The following is a 23179-nucleotide window of genomic DNA, read 5'->3' on the forward strand; positions in this document are numbered from 1 at the left end:
AGAGGGGGGAGAGAAGGTGGAGGTGGGATAAGAAAGTGGAAGAGAAGGAGGGAAGGAGGAGGAAGAGGAGGGGGGACAAAGTGGATGCATGCTACTCCTACCACCACTAACTTAACTACGGAGTGTACGGAGTAGGTAGTCTAGTTAGTGGAAGGGTAACAAGGTCAGCAGCCCTAGACCAGTCCCAGCGTTGTTTAACTTACATGAATCCTCAGTTCTGATTGTATCTGGCACGCTGTAAGTCACCTTACCGGATTAAGGAAGGTAGGGAGGGCAAAACAAAAAAAAAAAAAAAAAAAAAAAAGAAAAGAAAAAAAAAAAAAGAAAAAGGATTTTTGAAGAGGGGTGGAAAGTGTAGAAGTTCGGTCTTGGGAATAATACGTGCCTGCTAACTCCGTCGCGACGAAAGCCCCATATCAGATCCAATAATAAGTTGGGTTTAGCGTCACATTGCTACCGTCATGGTGTGCCGTTCAGAACTAACTTCAGATTTATTTCCCTTTTGGAACCCGATTTTAAGTGGTCCTTCTTGCTACGGAGTATACCGTCCACTACAGAGGAGTCCGTACACAAGTACACATTCGAGACTCTCACTCTTCGGTGGAGAAAGCAAAGAGTATGCAATAACTCAGCAATTACAGTAGACTTCAGAGACTACTATGTAATAGGACAACAATAAAAGAGACAAAATAATAATCATGCAACAGAGAAAGAAAGCAACTAGAAAAGGACGATGACTTGCCCATACATCCATCTATCCATTCAACCATTCATCATGCACCTCAAGGGAGAAGGGGTGTGTGTGTGTGTGTGTGTGTGTGTGTGGCATTGCTCAACAGTCCCGGTAGGCACGGGAGAAATGGGATGAAGGGAGGTTTGTGCACGCTGAATGTGGTTGATCGCCGGTTCTAGTTCAACCAGACGGAAGGCAAAGGAATGGGGATTAGAGACGGACGGACAAGTTCAGGTACGGAAAAGTACGGCACTTAGGGGCTGGCGGGGGGGGGGGGGGGGGGGGGGGAGTGGAAAGGTGAGATGCAACGGTAATTATGGTATTTATGGTACCCCTGATTACCATTATTACGGGCAATGCTTTGGGGCCATTGGCGGCCCTAAGTAAGTTCAAGTTCAAGCACGGCACTGCACCCACCACTGCACCACTGCACCATTGCACCACTCCCTACTACTTACAGTAATTGACCTGAGAACGGGGCAAGAATTGAAGTACATACTCCCATACCTACTCAGCGACTAAATTATCACGTACCCGGGACCAAAAACGGAGGCAGAGAAGACGAGGAGGCGGGGGCATGGATGGAAATATGAAAGCTGTAAGAGCCTAAAAGGCCTTCAGTGGCACTCTCTCGGTTCAATGGTTGATTTACAGTTTCACCTAATTACCCTACTGTCTGCAGTTTGAAGATGGAGTCATCACGGTCGTGGTAGGGGGACACTGGGACAAATTTGGACTGTGGCAGTGGCCACACGGCCCAATCTGGGACGCGGTTAGTCAGAGAGAGCCTCCGTCCGGATCCAGCGCAAATTCCAGAACTAATCACCGAGGAGCGAAAATCTTCGCTATCTCGGTATTATTAATCTAGACGGTTCTGGCACAGTCACTTGGTTCATCTTCTGCTTAGTACGAGTAAGTTAGTACTCCTTAGTTGAGTTACTCATAGTAGGACTCCATGAGCGATGGCAAGGGTGCCGGTGGTGGTCGGTAGGCAGAGGATGGATCACGGGCTAATTGGATGGTTTGTCATGGGGAGAGGAGAGTCAAAGAGGTAAGGTATGGGGAGCCTGGAGGCGTTGTGTCAGGTATGGAACGGGTCCGCAATGGTCGTCCGGTATGAAAAAAACCTTGGCGGTTGGACAATTGTTGCTCCTCTAACTGCAAGCGGTCAAGCGTTTATCTCTGCGAGAGGTAAGAAACTCTAGCCGGTATCAGTAATACGAAACACAAAGTACGGAGCACAGTGCCTTCCTTCTTCTCCTTCTTCTTCTCCCCCAGCTTCCGGGCTGAGGTAACTTTGTACCCCCATTACCGCATACAGACAGACACGCAGGCAGCCCAGCCGACTGATGGTTGGAAATGTCCGAAGCTGGTAGAGCTTTAAATGGGGCTAAGGAAAGTAGAAAAAAAAATAAAAGGAAACAAAAAACTTTACTTATCGGCAATATCTTCATCTGGTTCTGATCCACCTTTGGGAGTAGTGGTGAGGGCATTAGAGAGCCAAGACAAGTGATGCGCGTATGTAGCCATGATGTAGCCATGTAAGGTATTTTGTGTCTCTGACTGGGCTTGGTTCGAGGCCTCCGTAGTTAGATGAATATGGGTGTGAATGGACAGGTGTGAATGGATAGCACAAAGGTGCATCCCCAGAGCGTCGGACCCAGCAGCGAGGCGTAAACGAAACAATGGACCAATCACCCGACTGCTACTAGATTGACGACTCCAACAGATGGAGAGTCCAATCGCTGCGGGTGATTCGACTCGCACCCAATCCTTTTGGCGACAGGGCCCAAAAACTTGACTGGTACCCTGTACGGAGTACCTTAGGGTACATTTCCTCCTTAGGCCTTAAGCCGAAGGCAAAACGCTCTAGAGCCTTGCAAAGAGAGAAGGCTGTTGAGCATCGCCGTACTCCGTACAGTGGTACCTTTCTACAATAGGTAAGTCTGTAGACTAGCCCTGAGCCCTGAGGGCTCATACAGGAGCAGTCGCAGTAATCGTAGTAGCAGCAGCAGCAGCAGCAGTCGTAGCCATAAGCGCCCCTCTCTTCTGTCTTTTGCCCTGGTGACTTACTGGCTGGGGCGACTAAATGAAAATAGGTGGCCGCGGGGCCGACTGGCTTGACTTCGATTTCAGACGGCCAGCTTGCTTAGTAGTGAGTTAATTAGACTAGCTAGGAAGCAGGACAGCGAGATAGACAGACAGGAGGTCATGTACGATGTACGATTCAAGCCATCCATGATATCCACATCTAACCCGTGCCACCCAATCCCCATCACCACATCACCCAACCTCTAGTTGCTGTGCTCATTACTGGGCCACTCACTCGTCCGCTCAACTAGACAGTCTGTCTGTCTGTCTGCCTGTCTGCCTGCCTACCTGTCTATCTGTCTGTGCCTTTCCCAGGTTCCGTCTGTTCATCTTCCTTCCCATCCTTCACCAGCTCTACCGTCATACTCCGCCCCGTCGTAATCTTCCCTCCGTCTCTAGTCGGTCGGAACCAAAGAAAGAAACCTCCTCCGGTCCTGCGCTTGGGGTGGAAAGGCTGGAGGATTCGACCCAAAAAAAAAAAACAAGGTCTGAAAAAACCCGCGCCAAATCTGGTCATTTTTTGATTGTGTTTCCGCCACTGGTGTACTTTTTTCTTTGGGTTGTGCTGGTCATGATTCAACTTGCAGCAGAAGTGTACGAGGATGGAAAAGGAGAAGCATCCACAGTAGTGAACCCGACCACAGCACACACAGACACCACCACCACCACCACCACTACCATCAAAGGCGCAGGGCGGCGGCTATCGGGTCTGGGTTCCCTGTCAGCTGCTCGTGCAATTGGTTTTGGTTTAAGGAGTCAGTCAGTCAGTCATTGTTGTCGTATTCCGTTAATAGTTTTGATTATGGCCAAGATGCCCTTTCTTAGTCCAAAAAGGGAAAAAATCGTCTCTTTCCATGGATTTGGAAGGGGAGAGAAGGGATATCATCCGTAGCGTTGGGATTTTTTGCTCGCTCTTCAGTGCATGCAGGCATCCAAGCGGCAGTGGGCCTGAAACTGAACAAGGAAGTTACCTGTGGTCAATCAAGAAGGGATGGTGGATTGCGCTGCGCTTAGGTCCAAGACACATTCCCTATCAACTGGCACCATTTGATGCGAGTAAAAGAAACCACGCTAGATCCAACACGGTTGGAAAAGTACTGTACTTTCCTGGATTCTAACGCGCGACCCGTGAAAGGGAAGAGGTCTGACTGACTTGACTGACTGACCTCGTAAGTCGTAACACAGGACGCGTCGCAACCTCTCTAACCCTCCTTTCACCCCGTGGTACAGTCAATCGTCCATAGTCAATAGATTACAACAGACAGACAAACAGGGTGACGAATGCCGAAGATCATTTGTGTTCCGCCCATCACCATCAAGCCTCAACCCCCTCCCTCACCCCATCATAGAGTCAATCAGCCATTTCATTCACTGCATGCATTGTCGGAATGAAGATGGATTGATTGATGAATCATGGCACCCACCTTTCTGGTACAGTACTGTACACACAGCGCTACGTTCCCCTCCGCCTTCCGCATCGATCGGCCCCAGCAATGCAATAAGCAAAAATGATGTGTGGCTCAGTCATAGATCGGTCATGGACACATTGTTGATGGTGGTTATCCAGATAATGGTTGTTGCCAAAGAAGTAACAAACCACGCCATAATTTCATTAGGTACTCGCTGACTACCTCCAAACGGATCAAACCCGGCACGCGTTTTCTTGGTCAGTAGACTTTTGGGCTGGGGGGATGGACAATTCCGACGCTGTGATGCTTTATGATTTCATATACCTACTATCGTTCCGGAGAGCGGAGAGAGTGAGAGAGTCGTCAACTTGACGGGCTGCTGCGGAGGGTTTTAGCTTTAGCTTTTCATGTCTCATCGAGATCCATTTTCCGGACGCGTCTCGAGTAGAGAAAAAAAATAAAAATCTCTTTGGATGTGCTGCCTTCGGAAACACCGGTCGTCTATCTTGTCTATCTGTGTCTGGGTGTTGACTTGGTCGGAGGAGAGAAGGTCTGATCGTCCATCGGATCCCCCCTCCCTGCTACCGTGTAGGTAATATACTGACTGAACGTCTGCAGTCCCAAGTATCACAATATTGTCCGCGATGCGAGCAGAGAGAAGAGAACGGTCAGAGTACGGTCGGAGGCTTTCCTCTTTCCTAACTTCAGCCCCGAGAGGTTTGGGGTCATCTAGCGATGATAGCGTAATGATCGTTTTCAAACTTCAGGGGTGGTGGATGTGTGTGATTGAGTTAGCACGGTACAGTTAACTTAGTGACTACTTAGTAGTATTCCACGATGTGCAGTCGAACACCACCTGTCCATAGTCGGTAGGACCTAGGGCTCTCAGGGCTACTAGCTAGTCTCGTCGTTCAGGGGAGGTGAGGGAAGGGGAGGAGAAAGCGACCGCGTCGACTGATGAGCTGGGGATTTGGACTACAAATCCCACATCTGATAGTTCAAGCATAGCGTTATAACAGTAAAAATGTGCAATCAATGTACGAAGTTCCAAGATTGGGGGGGGGAGTGGAAGATCGAATTTGAATCCATTCCACAATCCGACATCTCATTCGCCCGGCCAGCCCAGCTACAGATTACTGGGGAGATGACCTCGTCTGCCATCCCAAGCAACCAACCAACCTCCCCCTCGTCGCCCCTTTGACAATCTTGACAATCTAACAGTCAATCAATCAATTTCGACTCATGGAAGTCCTTCCCCCGTCCAGATCCACAAAGACAAAGCGCCCTTCAGCTTGGATGATTAGGCAATGTGACCGGCATACCCTGATACCGGCATACCCTGATACCCTGCTAGGAACTGTGCCGTGCTGTGTGAACATCATGCCTGACTGACTGACTCTCTTGTCTGTTTGTCTTCTTCCTATAGTTACTTGCAGCTCCGCCTATTAACCTACCTAACGAACTACCGACTTCGTACCGGAAGTCTTCCCCCTGTTGGTGGTGGGCCTATAGTACAGTAACAGCCAGGATCCTTTGCTTTCTCCCTTTTACTTTAGTTTTCCCGAAATTACTGATCGATCAGGAGCGAGCGAGCGAGCGACGGTCGAACCCATGAATCAATGCATAGACCCTGGGTATTATACCCATACCTTGACTCTTTCACTCTCTCGCTTGGGCAGGAAGTAAATGCGATGGATCCCTTTGTCTATGTCATCGACGCCCCGGGACTTTGTCCACTTCAGCTGTGGCTTCGTCTGTACCGGATTATATTGCATTTATCCACCTAAAACGATGGTATGTGCATCGAACCGCCAAACTATTCAGTACAGCCGACCGGCGGTTGCCTCGTATCTACTGGTCTGTACCCCGTAGCTGCGAAGGATAGAAGGGAAAGCATGAAAGCAGAAAAAAAACAAAAAGGCACCTGCGGTGACTGGTCCAAAACCATAGCATCATCTCATCATCATCTGGAGATCGGCTGATTCTGAGTCGAGAGATTGGCAATGATAATCAGATGATGGTTTGGCGAAAGATTGGATCGAGGTTCTTTTCTTTTCTTTTTTTTAAAAAAAAATTCTCTGATAGAGACGGCGACCGTCGTCGGGATTAGACGCCACCTGAAGGTCCCCATTCATTCATTCATTATTCATTGATTCATTCCTGAGGCCGACATGGCCCACGTCGACTAAGCACTGCACTGGCATTGGCAAGTAGCATTAGGTTCCAGTTCCAGTTCCAGTTCCAGTTCCAATTCCAGTTCCAGTTCTCTCACCCCGATTGGGGCAACAGCTGCCGGTCGGTCGCTGGATGCGTACGGTATTCACTGGCAATCCCGGTAACGAAAATACCATTCCACACCTGTTAAACTCACAGAAGTCAGGACTCGGGAATTGCGTCTACCCCTTCTCATTGGTGCTACGGCCAGGAATTCGAGGTTCGCGGACTGGATGGGGACCGCCTTTGACCAAATTGACCTTGAACCTCAAAAGGTTGCTCAAGGCTGCCCCGGCTCCTGCCATCACCGATACCTGATTACCTGACAGCGTAAAAAGCAGCAGCAGTAGCAACAGCAACGGCAGCGGCAGCGGTTGTTCCAGAACTTCCGACTGTTGAAGTGGAGCGTGTGTGCCACTTTCCTCCCGGCACATAGAGTCATCCACATACAGCCCAGAAATAGCCACGATGCTAACTCCATTTGCCGGAGTAAACTATACCATGATACCATCATCATCATCATCATCATCATCATCATCATCATCATCATCATCATCATCATTAACTGAAGTCTCCGTCTGACTGTCTCTGTACGAGTCAATCCACTTCAAACTGGATGATGATGCTGATGACTCCGTTTTGGAGTCTCACCACGCCCTCGTCCACCGTCTGCCCAGCATCCCAACACTGGGGCTGGGGCGCATCCTTGGGACGTCGACTGGTTTGGTGACTCGGGCGCAGCGGCGGCGGGCACAGGCAACATTCGCTAATTGACGCCTACTTCCACTACACTACACTACACTACATACAGTGCTCCGTATAGCCGCAGACCACTGGTCGGTCGAGATGAGATGGTAGTGGGATGCGACGATCGCAAGACGCTGTTTGGGTTCGACCCGACCTCCAAGGCGTCAAGACTCGAGTCCAGATGATGCTCCAACCCTACCCTATCCACTTGAAGCAGAAGCATGCGGTTGGTCGTCAATCTGTCGACTCTCCTCCGTATTCTCTACCTTACTCTACTAACTTCCTGTCTGGTGATTACCTGCAGCGGTATTTGGGCACAGGATGGATATTTTTCGCTAACTACTCCTCGGTATTGCTGACCAACGACTCTGCCACAAGCTTTTCGGCTTTGTGCGCTCTTCCTTCCAGGTTCTCTCTCTCCTATTGACCTTTTGCGTTCTTGATGGTTTGTTCCTGTCGAACTCACGGCCTGCTTCTTTCTTTGATTCGAACATGCTGCTTCGCCAGATCTCACGGTCAATGCTGCCCATCTACCTCATTGGATCCAGCTCCCAACCATGGAATATCAACCTTAAACCTGGTCAATGAGAAGGATAAGAATGACCCGACCCAGGCTCGTTCCCCAGCTGTTTTCGTCTAGCAGAACAACTCGATCTTGCGCCCGGGATTAGAATTGCGGATGAGTGGCCGGGTACTGCAAGCACTATACCTTTGGCTATGATTATCCGTGTTTTCCGCGTAGGGACGAGGACCATCGATCCTCTCGAGTACAGTACATAGAGCTCTCGGTCCTGCTGAACTACGCTTAGCGGTTGCAGCCTGGAAGTTAAGTTGCACCTAGCCTCCACGATTGGAGACGTTGCTTGCCACCCCAAAAAGCAATTCTCATCTCCGGTTGCGGCACCGTGGCCCGTCCGGAAAGCTGGAGAGTTCTTCTCTGCTTCGTCACCGCCAGTAAGCTTTGGTTTTAGGGGCGGCAGATGGATGCTTTTTGGTTCATAAATTATCCCTCGCCGTCAGTAGGTCCGAATTGATCCCCCATGAACAATTCACCTTCGTGAGTGGATCGGAGAAGGTTTCAGTCGAACAGGTATTCGTGGCACCCAACTTGAAGCTACCTGTTGCATACCTAGTACTGGCCAAGTCAGGTTCCTGTGCTCTCGGCCATACTGCCTCGAGGTTGTGTATCCATTGGCAAATGAGCGACGGCGCTATTACCTGGCTCTACGGCTCGAGTCATCCATATTTATCCTTGTATGATCGATCGTTGATGCGTTTTGACGCGTCCGTATCACATGACCTCGGTCCATCGAATCTACCACGCAGATTCTGGATTTTACCGACCGCAGCAGGCAGGCATCTAGTATTTCCCTGTTCCTCCCAGCTCGAAATCCTGGAATGGACCGCCTTGGAAGAGACCAAGTTCCGGCGTACTAAGTATACTTGGTCCACTAAGTATAAAGCAAACTAAGGGACTGGCGATGAACCTTCCGCACGGAGCAAAGCAATCTGGGCATGGACAGCTCCTCCTAAAGTCCCTGGACGTTTCCAGCAGTTAGTCAGGTCGTTGGCTACTACGGAAGAGCAATCTTAGCAATCCCGGCCATATTGCCATTACACGAAAAGTGCAGCCTAGCAGACAACTAGACCTCGAGATGGTTCACTGGAACCCCCCCCCACCTCCTCCTCCCCCCATCCCTTAACGTAACCGCTAGTTAGCATATGCGATTCCCTCCGTGTCTCCTTCGAGACGGTCTCACTCGCCTTACACGAACTACCCGCCTGATGTGACTATCGCATACCGTGAGAGGCAACCGCTCTCCCCCACGGTGCCCAAGGATTGGACGCGACGGAGGACATACTTGCTTTACATTTTTCACTTAGTCACTACTGTACACGACGGAGGACACTTGACTAGTCCCAGCGCCCTCTCGACCCGTGCGCTGTTTTCCATTCTTCTCCTTTTCTTTGCACGCAGAGCAAGATCGCCGCGCAAAGCAGCGGTCAAACTCCCCGTTAACCCTCAAAGTCGATGATGAGGCCGTGAATTTCACAGCGTTGTTGGCTCTCCCTCCGTCTGCTTGTGCTCGTGCTCGTCCTCGTCCTCGTGCAACATGGCCGCTCTCGTGGTGGAAACTTGGACCCGTCGATGTGATCCATCGAGTCTGGTCGGTAAGGCAAGGCAGGCACGGTAGGGAGGGGGAGGGGGAAGGGGGAAGGGGGAAGGGGGAGGGCACCAGCACCTGCGCGACTACCTTCATTTGCACACATCTCACCATCAACGTCCTTCTCCTCATGTCCGAAGAGTATGTGTCGGATAGTGGTTCAAGACAGGATGGGTAGGGAGATACTTTCCTTCCCTGGATCGCATCCAGGTCAGAACATGCTCTGTACAGTGTGCTGGACCAGCAAAGGTTGAGACCCTCGTGAGAGAGAAAGAGAGAGAAGTGCTGCCGTCTCCCCTCGCATTATACGGTAGGAGCATGGAGGATGGCGCATCGCCCGTGGGGAGTTTGTTATCGGTTGACCCCCTGGTTTCTTTATCAATTCGATTTCCTTCAACAACACGTTTGACATGATCGCATCGTGTCATGGCCTCGAGTCAGGGGAAAGGATCTATTGAAGGAGGAAGGGCGGAGGGCGGAGGGCGGAGGGAAAGTTGTACTGTCCGCTGTAGTGTACGCAAGGACAACAAGCAGATAAAACGAACATGTACCGTACATTTTTGTGTAGATGTGTAGATGTGTATCTATGTATGAGGGACAGTCTCACTTGCTTGCTCGTTATCAGTCGGTGCAAAAGAAAATGGCATTGGGAATACGGATTGCCCTCAACCCTCTGTCCTTCCCGCCTTGCCACACTTGCTCGGGAGTTGTTACTGTGATTTGGTGGTCGGATTCCCTTGCATTGAGTTTCCGGGTCTGGCAATCCTTTGCGGACTGGATCCTGTATTGCTTGCTTGAGGGGAAGAACTGTCGATCTTTGGATATCTGTCTGGTCGGGTTCTCTTTTGGAGGAGAAAGTAAACAAAACCTCTTTTCCATTTTTGTGGTGCGGGGCTGGTTTGGTCCCTTTACAAGACCACTGTCAGATTGAAATAATCTTTGTTATCCTAACTGGGTGTAAAGTATACACATACTTCTAACGGATTGGTGATCAACATTGCACGTAACACTCTGCACAGCACAACACAATCATACCGACACAACTCGTTGTGTAATTGTGAGGCCAAATTGTGTGTTGGTTGCGAAACCTGGGGTAAGTCGTGCACGGAGAACCCCGTCACTGAAGGTCAGGGTTGATACGGAGTACTAGAAGTAGGAGTAATCCCCCAACCCACCCCCTTGTCCTCCCTACCTACGCTCAAGGGGATACAGGACAGCAACTACCCCCCTCGTGGGACTACCCTCGAGGCCCCCGGAGACGGTCGGTGTATGGAGCCAGTTGAAGCAAGGGCACGTTGACGATCATCAGTCCGAGGTTTGAAATGTTTGGGTGGTGGTTGCGGTGTTTGTTGATGGGCTAGTGCTTCCATAACAACAGGCATCTGGTGAATGGTAAACCAGGGACAATATTAGGGCCGGATTTTTGGTCGTTTCGTGGGGTGAGGTGAGGTGAGGTGATTCTGAGTCAAGGGGGATGGGGAACAAGGGCATTCATTGATGATTCCGGTGGTTTGGTTGGAAATTTGACACTGACTCAACTCGGTATTTGTGGTGGTTCTGGGGTTGCGACCGACATTTTGCAGGGATGGTGAATAGTCGAATGGCAATGATGCTTCTATGGGAAGTCGATTGATCACCAAGAGCTTCGGATTTGTGTGATGTCCCAGAGGATAGGATAGGCAATCATTTATTGATAGGTTTTCTGTTCCGGCTACAGTACAAGTATATCTCCCTCCGTCCGCTTGGCAAGATACCATACAGAGTCGATTCTTAAACATATCAACATCCCAACTCTCAGACTAGATATGCGCGAGTATGGTTCAGGTGATGTGATTCCGAGCATTGAATTCCTAATCAATTTGAAAGTCGAATCAACAATGCATGAGCGACATCGAAACATCGAAACATCAAGGAGGCCATCCAAGCGAGCGCCGCGCAAGACCCGGGCTTCCTTCGACTTCCGTCCAGTCGAGACTTGTCTGCCAGTTGCTTATTCTTTCCTTCTTTTTCCTTGCTGCTTCTTGTCTGATTAGCTTGTTTTACCCCTCTTGAGCTTTTTGTTCTCTCCATTCTTTTTTATTTGTTTATCTTTCTTCTGGGGATGACAATTCGACCACCAATGACTTATCCAGTCTCACCCAACTAACTGCACGGCACATGGAAGGCTTGCCGGACGGCAGATGGGACAACAACAAACAGGGATTGAACGATTACTAGGTATTTTCAATCGACTGCTGGCATTGAGGATCCAATGTGTCCTTTCTCCTTTCCCCACCGTAGGTCCAGATTCGTGGTCATCCAAAAATGATAAGCTGTTTGCTGGTGTGTGCGCCCTGCATAAGTACAGGTACAGGTACAAGTACAGGTACAGGTACAACTGCCACTTTGACCCCTCCCTTTCCTGTGGCCTACAGCAGATAGATGGATGTATCTACACGCAATGATCAACACCACAAGAACAAAGAGGCCCCGAACGCACTCCCCTCACCCAGCCCCAATAATTTGGATGGCTTTGACTTTACTTAAAATCAGTCAACCAGCTAACTAGCAACCAACCACTTCAGACAGATCATGTCTCGCCATCAGACCACAACCCTGAACCATATATCCCCATTACTTTTGCTTTTGCTTTTGCTTTTGCTTTTGCTTTTGCTTTTGCTTTTGCTTTTGCTTTCTTGCTTGCTTGCTTGCTTGCTTGCTACCGCGCGTCAAGGTCGGGATGGGGTTGTCGTCATCCCCTGTGCCCCCCGGTATCTGTGCGGATCCGAGACAATCAGGCTGCCGCCCATCTCATCTTCTGGATGAGGAGAGAACACAATCTGTCTCCGTATACGTATACCGTACTCCTCTCGTCAGTGGGACTCTATACTACATCTGATTCGAACCAGGGAAGCGATCCAATCCGACCGACCGCTCGCGGACTTGTGATCCACATCTTTCCCTACCTCGAAATGGAAGTCGTATATGCGGCCGCGACGGAAGTACTATACATACCGATGCATCCGCAGAGCTGGAGACTTGCCACTGCTGCTGCTGCTGCTGCTGCTGCTGCTCTGTTCCTCATTCAATGGATCGGTCGATAGTACGATACCGAAGCAGACAAGCACAGTACCGTGGCCATCCTCTCGCCTTACGGGGAAGACTGGTGGTTGCTGTTGTTGTTCACACCCTGCACATGCACCCGTTGAAAAAGAGATGTCACAAACGAGGAAAAAGCAACGAAAAAGCCAATCGGCCGGAAGAAGTGGGCGCTGGCCACTTTGGGTACTGTACTGTCCAGTCCAGTCCAGTCCAGTCCAGTCCATGTAAGGTCGACCTGGCCTGCGTAAGAAGCGATCCGGAATGGCAACTCGCTCAGCGCTTTTTTCGTGCTGGCAGGTCTCGGCTCGTCTACGGAGTACTCCTGCTCATTATAGTACCGGTGAGTTGGGGATGGCTGTCACTAGGGTCAGGTCATGGTTTAGCTATGTACGGGGCTATATATAGCTGGAGATGGTCAAGGTGATGAGTAGAGCGAGCAGTTCTATCTGTTTTGTGCTCTCCAACCCGGAGTCGGGAAAGCCGACTCCAGACCTCGATTGAGATAGGGGAGGCGGATCGAAAGATCATCCCAGAGGTGTAGGCTTTCTCGTATACCATGCTCGAACATCGATTGATGGCATTTCCCTGCGTCGTACGCGATGCTTTCCGAGCTCATATCGCTATTTGTATGAGTCGGTGTAGGAGCTTAGATCGCCAGCCGGGTCTCAAACCAGCGTCGAGTTTGGGGTATCTTCATACCCTTGACCTTGATAAGTTAGTAATGAGCAGAGAGAGAAAGAACAGAGCCGACATATAGCTAGTATGATTATACTTGAATAGGCCGTTACGTGGTGTGCATGCCAGCTGGTGAGCAATAGGAACACTTCTGAAGGAACTTCTTGAGGGAGTAGAGGGAGTCGAGGGAGGGTGATGGATGCTACTCATGTATACGATGGCGATATCGACAAGATTGAGACAGTTTGCCTCGTTTACTTCATAGACACAAGGCGTATCAAACCTCGTACTTGTGCACTATATCTATATCTGCGTTACTGAACTGAGATATTAGGAGGTTGTTCCCAGGTAAGCCTAGAACCCAGAATAGCAGGGTCCAGAGGCAAGAGCAAAGCCAAATCACAACGAACAAAAAAAGGTTGAGCTACTTGGTAGCTTCAAAAACATAGGTCACTTGTCTAGCTCAGTTTACAAAAGAAGAATACTCCATGTCGGTGTGCTAGCTTTCTGGTTGTAACTGAGACGGTAAGTGGTGATGACTTACAGATATCGGAGTACGATGGTGATAAACAACAACCCGATGACGAATTGATCTACAGTGAATCTGACTGAAGATCGAAGTACACAGTACACTTGCCTGGTGATTGAAAGCCATAACATCTAAACTACTCTACTTAGATACAATACCTACTACAAGTTCTACACCTCTTGAGTGCGATAAAAATGTACCCCCGGAATGCACCAATCACCGCACGAGAACAGCCGTCCCGGGCCGAGATTCCTCCGGTCCCCATAAGCCCTGGTGTCTGCCTCAGGCCGACCGAAACTTCCCATCCCAGCAGAAAGATCCTGTCTCTGGACTTCCGCGGCGACACATTTCCAACCTCAACCACTTCACCTCACTCTCGACACTCCCCCCCAAACCTCCCAATTGAAGTCGGCCCGCCATGCCTCCCCGGCTCCAGATCCTCCCCTTCCGGGCGCTCACGTCCGCGACGCCCATCACCACGGCCGCCGCCGCCAGCAGCACCGCCAACCCGCTGACATTCCTGCTGGCCGGCTTCCAGCAATCCCGCAACGCACACATCCTGGCCTCGCTCTCCGACAACGCGGGGGCCTACAACAAGCGCATCCGTCGCGGTCGCGGTCCGGCCTCCGGCAAGGGTAAGACCTCCGGTCGCGGTCACAAGGGTCAGAAGCAGCACGGCAAGGTGCCCGCGGGGTTCAATGGTGGACAGACGCCGGACATTGTTGTGCACGGGGAGCGGGGATATAACAATATGTATGTTTGCACGCTGCTCACCTCTGAATAGGGGACGAGGAGGAGGGACAGGGATTGGATTCCTGCGTCATTGGGATTCGTTCTTGGGATTGGGGTGTGCGTGTTTTGAGGATACCTCGACAGTGAGGTCGAATTGCAGAAGCGCTTCCCGACGGCAAAGCAATGATCCTGGAAGAGCTTTCTGCCAATTCGAGATCAATCCTGACGCAACCGACTCCCAAGCCGAACTCCGGATGTCCAACTCCCCAGTTCCTCCTCCCACATCCCAGTCAATCCAACAACAAACACCACTAACCCCGACCAGCCACGCCATCGAGCTAGCCCCCATCAACCTCAACCGCATCCAAGACTGGATCGACCAAGGCCGCATCGACCCGACGCGCCCGATCACGATCCGCGAGCTGTTCGACTCGCGCTGCATCCACCAGACCAAGGAAGGCGTGAAGCTCCTCGGCCGCGGCGTCCTGAAGGACGAGAAGGGCGCCGTCATCACCCCTAGCACCAGCACCAGCACCACCACCACCACCCCCTCCACATCCGAAACCGAAACCGAAACCGAAACCGACACCGAATCCTCCACCCCCACCCTCCCCGACGGCACCAACGTCCTCAAACAACCCATCCACATCGTCGTCTCGCGCGCCTCGGCCGCCGCCATCGCCGCCGTCGAGGCCGCCGGCGGCACCGTGACCACGCGCTTCTACACGCCGCGCGCCATCCGCCGCATCCTGAAGCGCGAGATGCACCCGTTCGTGTCGACGGCGTGGACGGCGCGCAGCAGCCCCGCGGGCCTCCTCACGGCCGCCGGCATCGAGGAGGACGCCGCCGGCCAGCTCGTCGAGAGCGAGATCATGCGCGCCATGGGCTTCACCTACCGCCTGCCCGACCCCACCAAGCGCCGCGACATCGAGTACTACCGTGACCCCGCCCACCGCGGCTACCTGAGCCACCTGCTCAAGCCCATGGAAGGTCCCAGTTTGTTCTTCCGGTCGCCCGTCGAGCGGAAGACGGCGGCCGGTGCGCATAAGGAGAAGGTGCTGCCGGAGAATAGGCTCTGGTAGTTTTTGTTTTTTCCCGTCCTTGTTGTTCTCGGGTGAAATACCGGGTGGGACGCAGAGTGGGGGATCGGTTGTAGTTGTAGTTTGGGGGTTTGGGGTTGGGGTTCGCTGGGTGGATTAGAAGTGTGGGCAGGATATGTACGGGGTGTGTGTGTACGGAGACAGGGTTGTTGAACTCTTTTGTCTGGCTCTTGTAATTTGTATAAATATGTTTGGTTATACGGTTGTCTATCGTGGATATGCATTTTCTTTTCTTCTTGGTCTTTTCCTGTTCTCGTGGATATGGCTGGCTAGTGTGGTTGCCCTGGCAGGTAGGTAGGTATCCCTCAAGCTCGTGGAATCTTGTAGTCAAATGGGTTTTATGTTTGGTGGTGAGTGAAAGTCTTGCTTGCGATTTCCTGAGCGGCAGCTTTCCACCTCAACCTCAACCTCAACCGGACCATCGTCTGCTCACGGGCCTCGTCTTTCGGCGACAGGCTAGAGATAGCAGCAGAAGCACCCTGAGCAGCCAGAAGACCTTGCAGCGGATTCCACCTACCGATCCAGCGTGCAAGCGACCGCGCAATATATCTTGTTCTCGGGCGCTATTACAGTAGCGATGTCTAGTGGCGTACAAACACACCAAGTATAGGAGTCATTAACATTCGTATAGTGGAGCATTCTCAATATCTTGACAAACTTTCCCATGCCCATTCTCCCCTTCTTAGCAAGGTCACAGTGGAAGCCGATCGCTCGCAACAACCACAACAGAAAAGCCACCTGGATATCAATACACACCCAAGAAAAACACCCCAAAAAACGCCATGCAATCGCCTTGCAAATTGTGTAATGCTCCCAAGTCTCATTGTCTCACAAACACAAAAGGTATACCGAAAAAGAAAACGCGCTCAAAAGTCAAATACTGGATATATCATCAACCCGCTGTGAACATAAAAGAGGGTATCATGGATGAAAAGACTAGGCGCAATGCCGCGCGCGCTAGCCCGTAGTCATCTAAAGGTCATAAGTATAGCGCCACCAAGGCTTGGCTGCAGCCCGTTCTGGGACTGCCTTAAAGTTTCCAAATGGACTCGGTGGGGCTGCCGTCTGGGTTCTGAGAGAACTCTCGCATCCACCGCGAGCAAAGTACATCACGGATGGTCCAACGTTTGGTGGGATCCATCTGCAAGCATCCTGTGACCACCTCAAGCGCATCTTCCCGCTCCTGCCGCGTGGGAGCGTCCGCTTCCTCATCGCCAAGGACCGCTTGTGGGTTCCAGTTCCCATGGAGGATGTTGTTCTGGATGCGCGGCGCGAACGGATCTTGAAACGGCCGGGAGCCAACGATAACGGTGTAGACGATGACTCCAAACGCCCAAAGATCGACTGAAGGATGGATGACTCCATTGGTCGAGAGAAGGAGCTCCGGGGAAGCATACTCCAGACTCCCCGCAACGCTGGTGCTGGATCCAGCCGGTCCGATATTCTTCGGAGGCGGTCGATCCGCCACATTATCGTAGGGATCAGGCGACGAACCGTCGTTGTCCGTATGCATCCACTCAGCCATGCCGAAATCGCAGAGCACTAGTGTTGAGGCCTCGCTTCCATCGGGCGATACGGTGGGATCCAGCAGACAGTTCTCCAGCTTGATATCCCGGTGCACAACCCGAGCGTCTTCATGCAAGTATCGAAGTGCACAGGCAAGCTGATATGAGTACTTCTTGGCAAGCTTGAGGTCCAGACCGCCTCGATTCTGGCGGACAAGATCGAAAAGAGTGCCGCCGATCGCGAGCTTCGTAAAACAAAACGTAGCATAATCAGTCTCGTACACAGCATCCAAGGTCAGGACGTTGGGGTGGCTGAGGTAGCGCCAAACTCGGACTTCGTGGTCGAATTCTGCTTGAACCTCGTCGTTTTCCTTCTCGCTCTTGCCCGAGACCTGTTTTTTGACGATCTTGACAGCGAGGTGTTTGGTCTTGCCATCCTCTTCGACCTTGTACGCTTCTCTCACGGTGCTGAACCCCCCGAAGCCGATCTGTTTGCCAAGGACATAATCCGTTCCGACCATCTGGCCTTCGTCATCAGGTTGAGGCGCAGACTCCTCCCCGCCGGCGCTCCACATGGAGAGGAACATGCTAGCAGGAGACTTGCCACTGGAAGCGGTAGATCTGCGCGACCGTTGCCGGGTAGAAAGACGAAGGCCTCTTGCCTTGCTCCCAAAGGGAGTCACAGCACTTCCCGACCAAGAGCTGCGATCGTCAAGCGAGGCAAACCCTTGTACAGGCGATGCCATGTAAACCGGCGAAGACAGAATCCGAGAACCCTCCGACGGAGTTCGGATTTCTTCAGTCACCGGGGATGCAGTCGATCTCGACGTGAGAGAGGTTGGATGTTCGATCTCCGAGGCCACGGCGTTTTCCTCCTCTTCCGGAAAGCTGCCACGCGAAGACCCGGTAGGGATGGGCCGTTGGCGTCGCTGCCTTTCCGGACTAGCACTAAGGTCCGACTGGCGGTCGTGATCGTCGGGCCTGTCCTCCTGGCGTAGAGTGTTCCTCAAGCTCGAGCTGCGCGACTGAAACTTTGGCGGCCGACCGGCCAGAGGCTCTTCGAGAGGCAGGCGTCGACCAGAGTCCAGTGCAACGATGGGGTCAAAGCTGATCGACGGCCGGCGTTCTTGCTGCAGAAAGCTGTCCAGCGGAGAGGCCTGCACATCCTCGGGTTTGTGAGGATAGCTGACATCCTCTGGGTCGGAAAGATCAGGATGACGAGGAACGGAGATAGGAGGTGTCGCCGAGTGTAAGCCACTCAAAACACTGCTGTCTTGATTAGTACCGCCACGGGGTGGGTGATAATCGTGAAAGATGTTTGTACGATCGCCATCCGTCGCTCCTCCGCCTTCAGCCTCGCCCCGCCATCGGGGTCGAGGTGTATGTTGGAAAGACGTCTCAAGCTTCAACCCTGCCAGTGTGTTGGGTCTTCCCGTCTGAGCCATGCCCTGCCGCCCGCCAGAAGAGCGGCACGTCTATGAGAAGAAGAGAAGAATGACGAGGTGGAGACAAGAGTTCTATCTCTAGAGAAACCCGTAGAAGACTTTTGAGAGGGAGTAAGAAGCATGAAAGAGGGAAAAGAAGATGATAGTGAAGATGGGGGGATAAGTGTTGAGAGGGGTGATCTTATCGAGGAGTGGTGGTGGTGGTGGTTCGGTGGGTGGGTGTTACTTGCAGAGGGACAAAAAGAGGAGAAGAACAGTAAGAAGTAAGTTAGTACTGTATTGTACAGTTCAGTTCAGTTATCGGAGGGTCCCGATCCGATAGGAGGGAAGCTAAGCTCAAAAGGAAGAGACGAAGAACTATTCAGTGCACTAAGGCGCAGATTAGCGTCACTGAGTGAGCTGATCAGACCAAAAAAGCAATCCTTCTGCAGCGACAGGAAGGAGGGCCCATTGAATCATTGACTGATTAATGATTGATGATGATGGTGATGATGATGGTGATGATGGCAATGAATTCCCGGGAGAAAGGGAAGAAAGGGAAAAAGGTGTGGAGGAGAAAAAAGATCGGGAGAAGAAGGGTCCCAAAGAGGCAAGTGAGTGGGGGAATCTTCGGGTGATGACGGAGGCGATTCGATTGCCTGACAGCCAACTGGTCAGCCTGGATGTAAGGTGACGGAGGGATCAACCATTCACAGCCACGCTGTGTAGACCTGAAGTAGTACTCAAGTACTAACTTGGTAGTACTGGTGGCTGCGGACCCGCCAGCCGGTTCTTAGGCTTCCTAGGTTAGATTAGTTCAGATTAGTTAACTTATGGATCTTTGATCTTGCAATCACTTATCACCTGAAGATATGGGCCCTGACCCTGGGCCCTAAGCCCTGCTGTTCCCTGGATCTGGTCAAGTCTCTCCCTGGCCGCCTAGGCGGTCCAGGCACGGGATCGGAGCTGTGGGTAAGCGCGCGCAAGGGGCGCTTGTTTAGGAGGACCTCCTCCCCTCCTCCCCTATTCTCTTGCATGCTTGAATCAGTCCGGGGAACTCGTTGCGTTGCGTTGCATTGCGTTGCGTTGCGTTGCGTTGCGTTGGGCTTCACATTTGCTCCATCACCCACCCACCCACCCACCCCCCCCGGCACCTTTCCTAGTACCTAATTTCCCTTCTTTCCCCCAATAACATTGGCGTTTTGGCTATTGTTGTTTGCCCTTCTTTTCTAAAATTTGTTTTTGTTTTGGTCTTTGTGTTTAATCCGCTCTGGAAGTCGTTCCCTTTCGTCTTGTTTGCCCGACGAATGCCCCCCCCCCTGGTCGGACTTGAAGTACCCACCCCCGCCGTTGCTCCTCGTGGCCGTCGTCTTCGTTCTTTCGTCCCTGGAAAATTACTTCCATTCTTCGCTACGCAATTTTCTTTGCGCCTAGCGCTCTGGACTTTCCTTCTTTTCAAGCCGCACCGGGACGCTGCGCCGTGCCGATCTACATTCGCCATCGGGTTTCAAATGTTCATGATTCCAAAAGTCGCTCTTTCGCCCCCGGAACATCAAACCAATTTTCATCTCGACCAATAAATTCGCAGGCGCGAAAATATAGTCAGAATGACGAGGCCTCGGATTGTCCGGGCTGGTATGTGCAACGAGTGGAAATCATGTGGCCGTCGCGCTGATCAGCAAATGTATGATGACAGATACCATGGACCTCCAGGACCAGCATGCCCCTTCCGCCAAAGATCACTCCAGACAGCCCATGAATCCATCGGGCATTGCCCCCCACCAGGAACAAGCGCTTCGCCAGGCCGACCAGGATACCAAAGCTGAAATCATGCATGGTCCCAGCGCCCATGACGGCCAACCCGGTGACAACCGCGCCGACGGGATCGATATCTACGATGATGACGATGACGACGACGACGACGACGATGAAGACGAAGAGATTGAGGATATAGATCACCACGGCGATCGCTCCGGGGAACACGAAGAAGGCGACCTGGCCGACGGCGAAAGTGACGACATGCTAGATGACGATATGATGGATAAGATTTCGAGCTCTCCGTCCATTGACGACGGTATGTCTGGCCTCCTGCGCCCACCACCATGTCACTCTGCATAAATCTCCGGCCCTTGGGCACTCTCTGCCCGTGGAGGCCCCGATCACGGTCGAATCTAACCCAAACCTAGAGGATATTGACTTCGAATTCGTCTATGCGCTGCACAACTTCTACGCGACCGTCGACGGACAGGCTAACGCCTCGAAGGGTGACACCATGGTGCTGCTGGATGACAGCAACAGCTACTGGTGGCTTGTGCGGATTGTCAAAGACGGCAGTATTGGTAGGTCACCTGCTGGTGTAGGTATATCTGAGCTCACCGTAAGCAGGCTATCTGCCGGCTGAACACATTGAAACTCCGACCGAGAGACTCGCCAGATTGAACAAGCACCGCAACGTGGATGTGAGTGTGACAGTCGTCGGAATCTGGCCAGTTACTGATACTATATGTGGTAGCTTTCGGCAACCATGCTCGGAGACAATTCCGAGAAATCGAAGAACCCGCTGATGAGGGCGGTGCGTCGCAGAACCACCAAAAACGTCCAGTTCACCGCTCCGACGTACATCGAGGCGTCTGATATCGAGTATTCCAGCGACGAGGACTTGGACGACGCCGCGTCCTTCAACGATGATGAGGGTTCGCGAGCGGAGGCGGAGGATGCACACGACGGCCAATCCGATGACATCGTTGTCCAGCCCTTGAGGACCAAGTCGCAACGTGATAAGGGCGCCGAAGAAGGCAGCGTCGACGACACTGAAGAGCCCGCGGGCAACAGTCCGATCAAGCAACGCTCTAGCCAGGAGCTATTCGAGCCCGAAAGTGAGTGTCTCAGTCCGGTCTCTGGGGCATTGGCTAAGGAGAATCTAGCCGACAACAGTGTGAGCCGGTCGCGAAATGGCACCGTCCGCAATACCGATTCCTTCTTCAGAGACGACACCGTCGAGACCAAGAAGATTTCCCTGACACCCAACCTGCTCCGGGATGAAGTCGGCAGTAGTGCTCTCTCCAGCGATGCCAGTGAGGTAAGTCACTTGTTCCGACCGCGCCGAATGTCTATTGACCTGCATCAGAACCGCGGTAGCATGGAAAATATCGACAAGACCCTCAGTGCGATTGATAAGAGCAAAGAGGATAAAAAGCGCAAAGACAAGAAGTCTGGGATGTTGAGCGGCCTTTTCAAGAGGAAGGATAAGAAACCGAAGTCCCACGACGAGGATACTGATGAGGCGGAGAAAAACTCGAACGAATTCTCCCGATCTTCCCCTCAGCCTAAAACATCCCTGGATTCGATTCCCTCCCCCGTCTCTCCTGAAGCTCGATCCCCCAAGCAGATGATGGTGCAGAAACAGCCCAGTAAGCTGCAGAAGCAACCTCCGGTGGCACTCTCTCCAACGAAGCAGGATTTCCCTCGTGAACAGGAGCCGGCTAGTATTGACCGAAGCATCAAGTCTGCGATGAGCAGCAAGTCGGATCAGACCATCCGACAAGTCACGTCGGAAGAAGCGGATGACATTCCTTCATCCCCCCCACTGGGGCCGTTCGACGACAGCCAGGAGATCATGGTGTCTTCCGCTCGGGTACCGAGCCCTGCGAAGAAACTGGTGCAGCCCGACCCGCAGGATCCAATAACGTCACCAGTTGAATCGAACGGCGACTGGCAAGAAGCGTCCGAGAATGTATCCTATGCGCAGCGTTCGGTGGCCTCGCCCCCACAGCGATTCCAGCCTAGACAGTTGAATTATGAGAATCAGGGGTTCGACTCTCCGGACAGTGCTTCAATCGAAGAGCCCCCAGTCTCGCCTCTCGGGCCCGGATCAGGGATGGATTTTTCCAATCTGGCAAGACATTCTGTCGTCTCGGTTTCCCCGCCCATGTCTCCTGTTACGAGTCATCGCGACAGTCGAGGCATCGATGCCCGTTCCTCGTTTAGCAACGCATCTGCGCCTACCCCTACATGGAGCGACGCGAGCTTGCGGTCCTACCTGGAAGAGGAGAACGATATCCGTGACTTGTTCGTCATCGTCCACGACAACTCGAATATTCCGCCAGCTGGACCCGATCACCCGATCACCGGCTGCCTCTTCAAGGAAGAGAGCAAGCGGTTGCGCGAAATGAGCAGCCAGCTGGATTCCATGCTGGCTGAATGGGTGGGTCGACGAGTGCGGGAGTCGGCAAGTAGAGCGGATGTGCGGTCTCAGGCTTGATGCCTGTCGTAGAAGGTGGATTGTCCATCGTCGATGAACTTTTCGTCCCGCTTCCTAACCACCCCATAGGCTCTGTGAACTTGCCATGTGCTGGCCACATGGAAAGGGTTGGCCTATGGTGGACTGTTTGCCGCTCTAGTAGGTACACCACGAGTGCGGCCCTGGAGCGGCTGTGGTGTTTATAGGATCGTATAGTTCTGACTTTTCCTTTGTTTGCATTTCGTTCTGTCCAGTCTCATGAACTGGTTCTTATGTTTTGTTCTTTCTTTCCAGCCTACTCTACATGGCTGCTGGGATACCCCGAACTTCAGGCCATCTAGACCAGATCCTGTTGTTTTTATTTTTGAATATTTTTATGAAGAGATGTTCATTTCAAATTTGCATTTGCATCTGCGCTTGCATCTGCGTATTGTGGTTTGGATGAGAGGACTGCATGATCTCTGTGTATGTGGGAAGAATCGAGGTATATGATATGAGGTGCGTCGAGTGATGGTGGAACGTGGGCTCAAGTGC

At 52.1% G+C, this 23179-nt stretch overlaps 7 protein-coding genes across 7 annotated transcripts; 3 read left to right on the forward strand and 4 right to left on the reverse strand.

Moving 5' to 3' along the window:
* Positions 1–1877: 1877 nt before the first annotated feature.
* On the reverse strand, positions 1878–2445 carry BO86DRAFT_250363 (uncharacterized protein). The gene has a single exon (XM_025667177.1). The coding sequence runs from the start codon at positions 2272–2274 to the stop codon at positions 1945–1947; it is 330 nt and encodes a 109-aa protein (XP_025522369.1). The 5' UTR covers positions 2275–2445; the 3' UTR covers positions 1878–1944.
* Positions 2446–6629: 4184 nt separating this feature from the next.
* BO86DRAFT_404610 (uncharacterized protein) lies at positions 6630–7151 on the reverse strand (the record flags this gene model as incomplete). Its single annotated transcript, XM_025674030.1, has 3 exons — positions 6630–6839; positions 6948–7029; positions 7099–7151. 3 exons carry the CDS (start codon positions 7149–7151, stop codon positions 6630–6632), a joined length of 345 nt encoding a protein of 114 aa, XP_025522370.1.
* A 5144-nt stretch (positions 7152–12295) lies between these two features.
* BO86DRAFT_250568 (uncharacterized protein) lies at positions 12296–12999 on the forward strand. The gene has a single exon (XM_025667178.1). It carries the CDS (start codon positions 12427–12429, stop codon positions 12862–12864), a length of 438 nt encoding a protein of 145 aa, XP_025522371.1. The 5' UTR covers positions 12296–12426; the 3' UTR covers positions 12865–12999.
* Positions 13000–13987: 988 nt separating this feature from the next.
* BO86DRAFT_393370 (mitochondrial 54S ribosomal protein uL15m) lies at positions 13988–15685 on the forward strand. Its single transcript, XM_025672999.1, has 2 exons — positions 13988–14397; positions 14702–15685. The coding sequence occupies exons 1-2, from the start codon at positions 14063–14065 to the stop codon at positions 15456–15458; spliced, it is 1092 nt and encodes a 363-aa protein (XP_025522372.1). The 5' UTR covers positions 13988–14062; the 3' UTR covers positions 15459–15685.
* A 369-nt stretch (positions 15686–16054) lies between these two features.
* Positions 16055–16403, reverse strand: BO86DRAFT_250590 (uncharacterized protein). Its single transcript, XM_025667179.1, has one exon. The coding sequence runs from the start codon at positions 16298–16300 to the stop codon at positions 16118–16120; it is 183 nt and encodes a 60-aa protein (XP_025522373.1). The 5' UTR covers positions 16301–16403; the 3' UTR covers positions 16055–16117.
* On the reverse strand, positions 16135–18445 carry BO86DRAFT_393371 (kinase-like protein). The gene has a single exon (XM_025673000.1). It carries the CDS (start codon positions 18424–18426, stop codon positions 16507–16509), a length of 1920 nt encoding a protein of 639 aa, XP_025522374.1. The 5' UTR covers positions 18427–18445; the 3' UTR covers positions 16135–16506.
* Positions 18446–19999: 1554 nt separating this feature from the next.
* Positions 20000–22785, forward strand: BO86DRAFT_250618 (SH3 domain-containing protein). Its single transcript, XM_025667180.1, has 6 exons — positions 20000–20479; positions 20592–20744; positions 20791–20864; positions 20918–21281; positions 21330–21484; positions 21533–22785. The coding sequence occupies exons 1-6, from the start codon at positions 20092–20094 to the stop codon at positions 22664–22666; spliced, it is 2268 nt and encodes a 755-aa protein (XP_025522375.1). The 5' UTR covers positions 20000–20091; the 3' UTR covers positions 22667–22785.
* The last annotated feature ends 394 nt before the right edge of the window (positions 22786–23179 follow it).

Source organism: Aspergillus japonicus (assembly GCF_003184785.1).
Source record: "Aspergillus japonicus CBS 114.51 unplaced genomic scaffold BO86scaffold_98, whole genome shotgun sequence".
Classification (NCBI taxonomy): Eukaryota; Fungi; Ascomycota; class Eurotiomycetes; order Eurotiales; family Aspergillaceae; genus Aspergillus; species Aspergillus japonicus.

Bases quoted from the DNA above. Each gene is read 5' to 3' on its own strand.
- BO86DRAFT_250618 (XM_025667180.1), top strand. From the start codon at position 20,092: ATGATGACAGATACCATGGACCTCCAGGACCAGCATGCCCCTTCCGCC. The intron at 20,480-20,591 runs GTATGTCTGGCC...ACCCAAACCTAG, and splicing joins CTCTCCGTCCATTGACGACG to AGGATATTGACTTCGAATTC. The intron at 21,485-21,532 runs GTAAGTCACTTG...GACCTGCATCAG, and splicing joins TCTCCAGCGATGCCAGTGAG to AACCGCGGTAGCATGGAAAA.
- BO86DRAFT_250363 (XM_025667177.1), bottom strand. From the start codon at position 2,274: ATGGCTACATCATGGCTACATACGCGCATCACTTGTCTTGGCTCTCTA.
- BO86DRAFT_250590 (XM_025667179.1), bottom strand. From the start codon at position 16,300: ATGAGACTTGGGAGCATTACACAATTTGCAAGGCGATTGCATGGCGTT.
- BO86DRAFT_393371 (XM_025673000.1), bottom strand. From the start codon at position 18,426: ATGGCTCAGACGGGAAGACCCAACACACTGGCAGGGTTGAAGCTTGAG.
- BO86DRAFT_393370 (XM_025672999.1), top strand. From the start codon at position 14,063: ATGCCTCCCCGGCTCCAGATCCTCCCCTTCCGGGCGCTCACGTCCGCG. The intron at 14,398-14,701 runs GTATGTTTGCAC...AACCCCGACCAG, and splicing joins GAGCGGGGATATAACAATAT to CCACGCCATCGAGCTAGCCC.
- BO86DRAFT_250568 (XM_025667178.1), top strand. From the start codon at position 12,427: ATGGATCGGTCGATAGTACGATACCGAAGCAGACAAGCACAGTACCGT.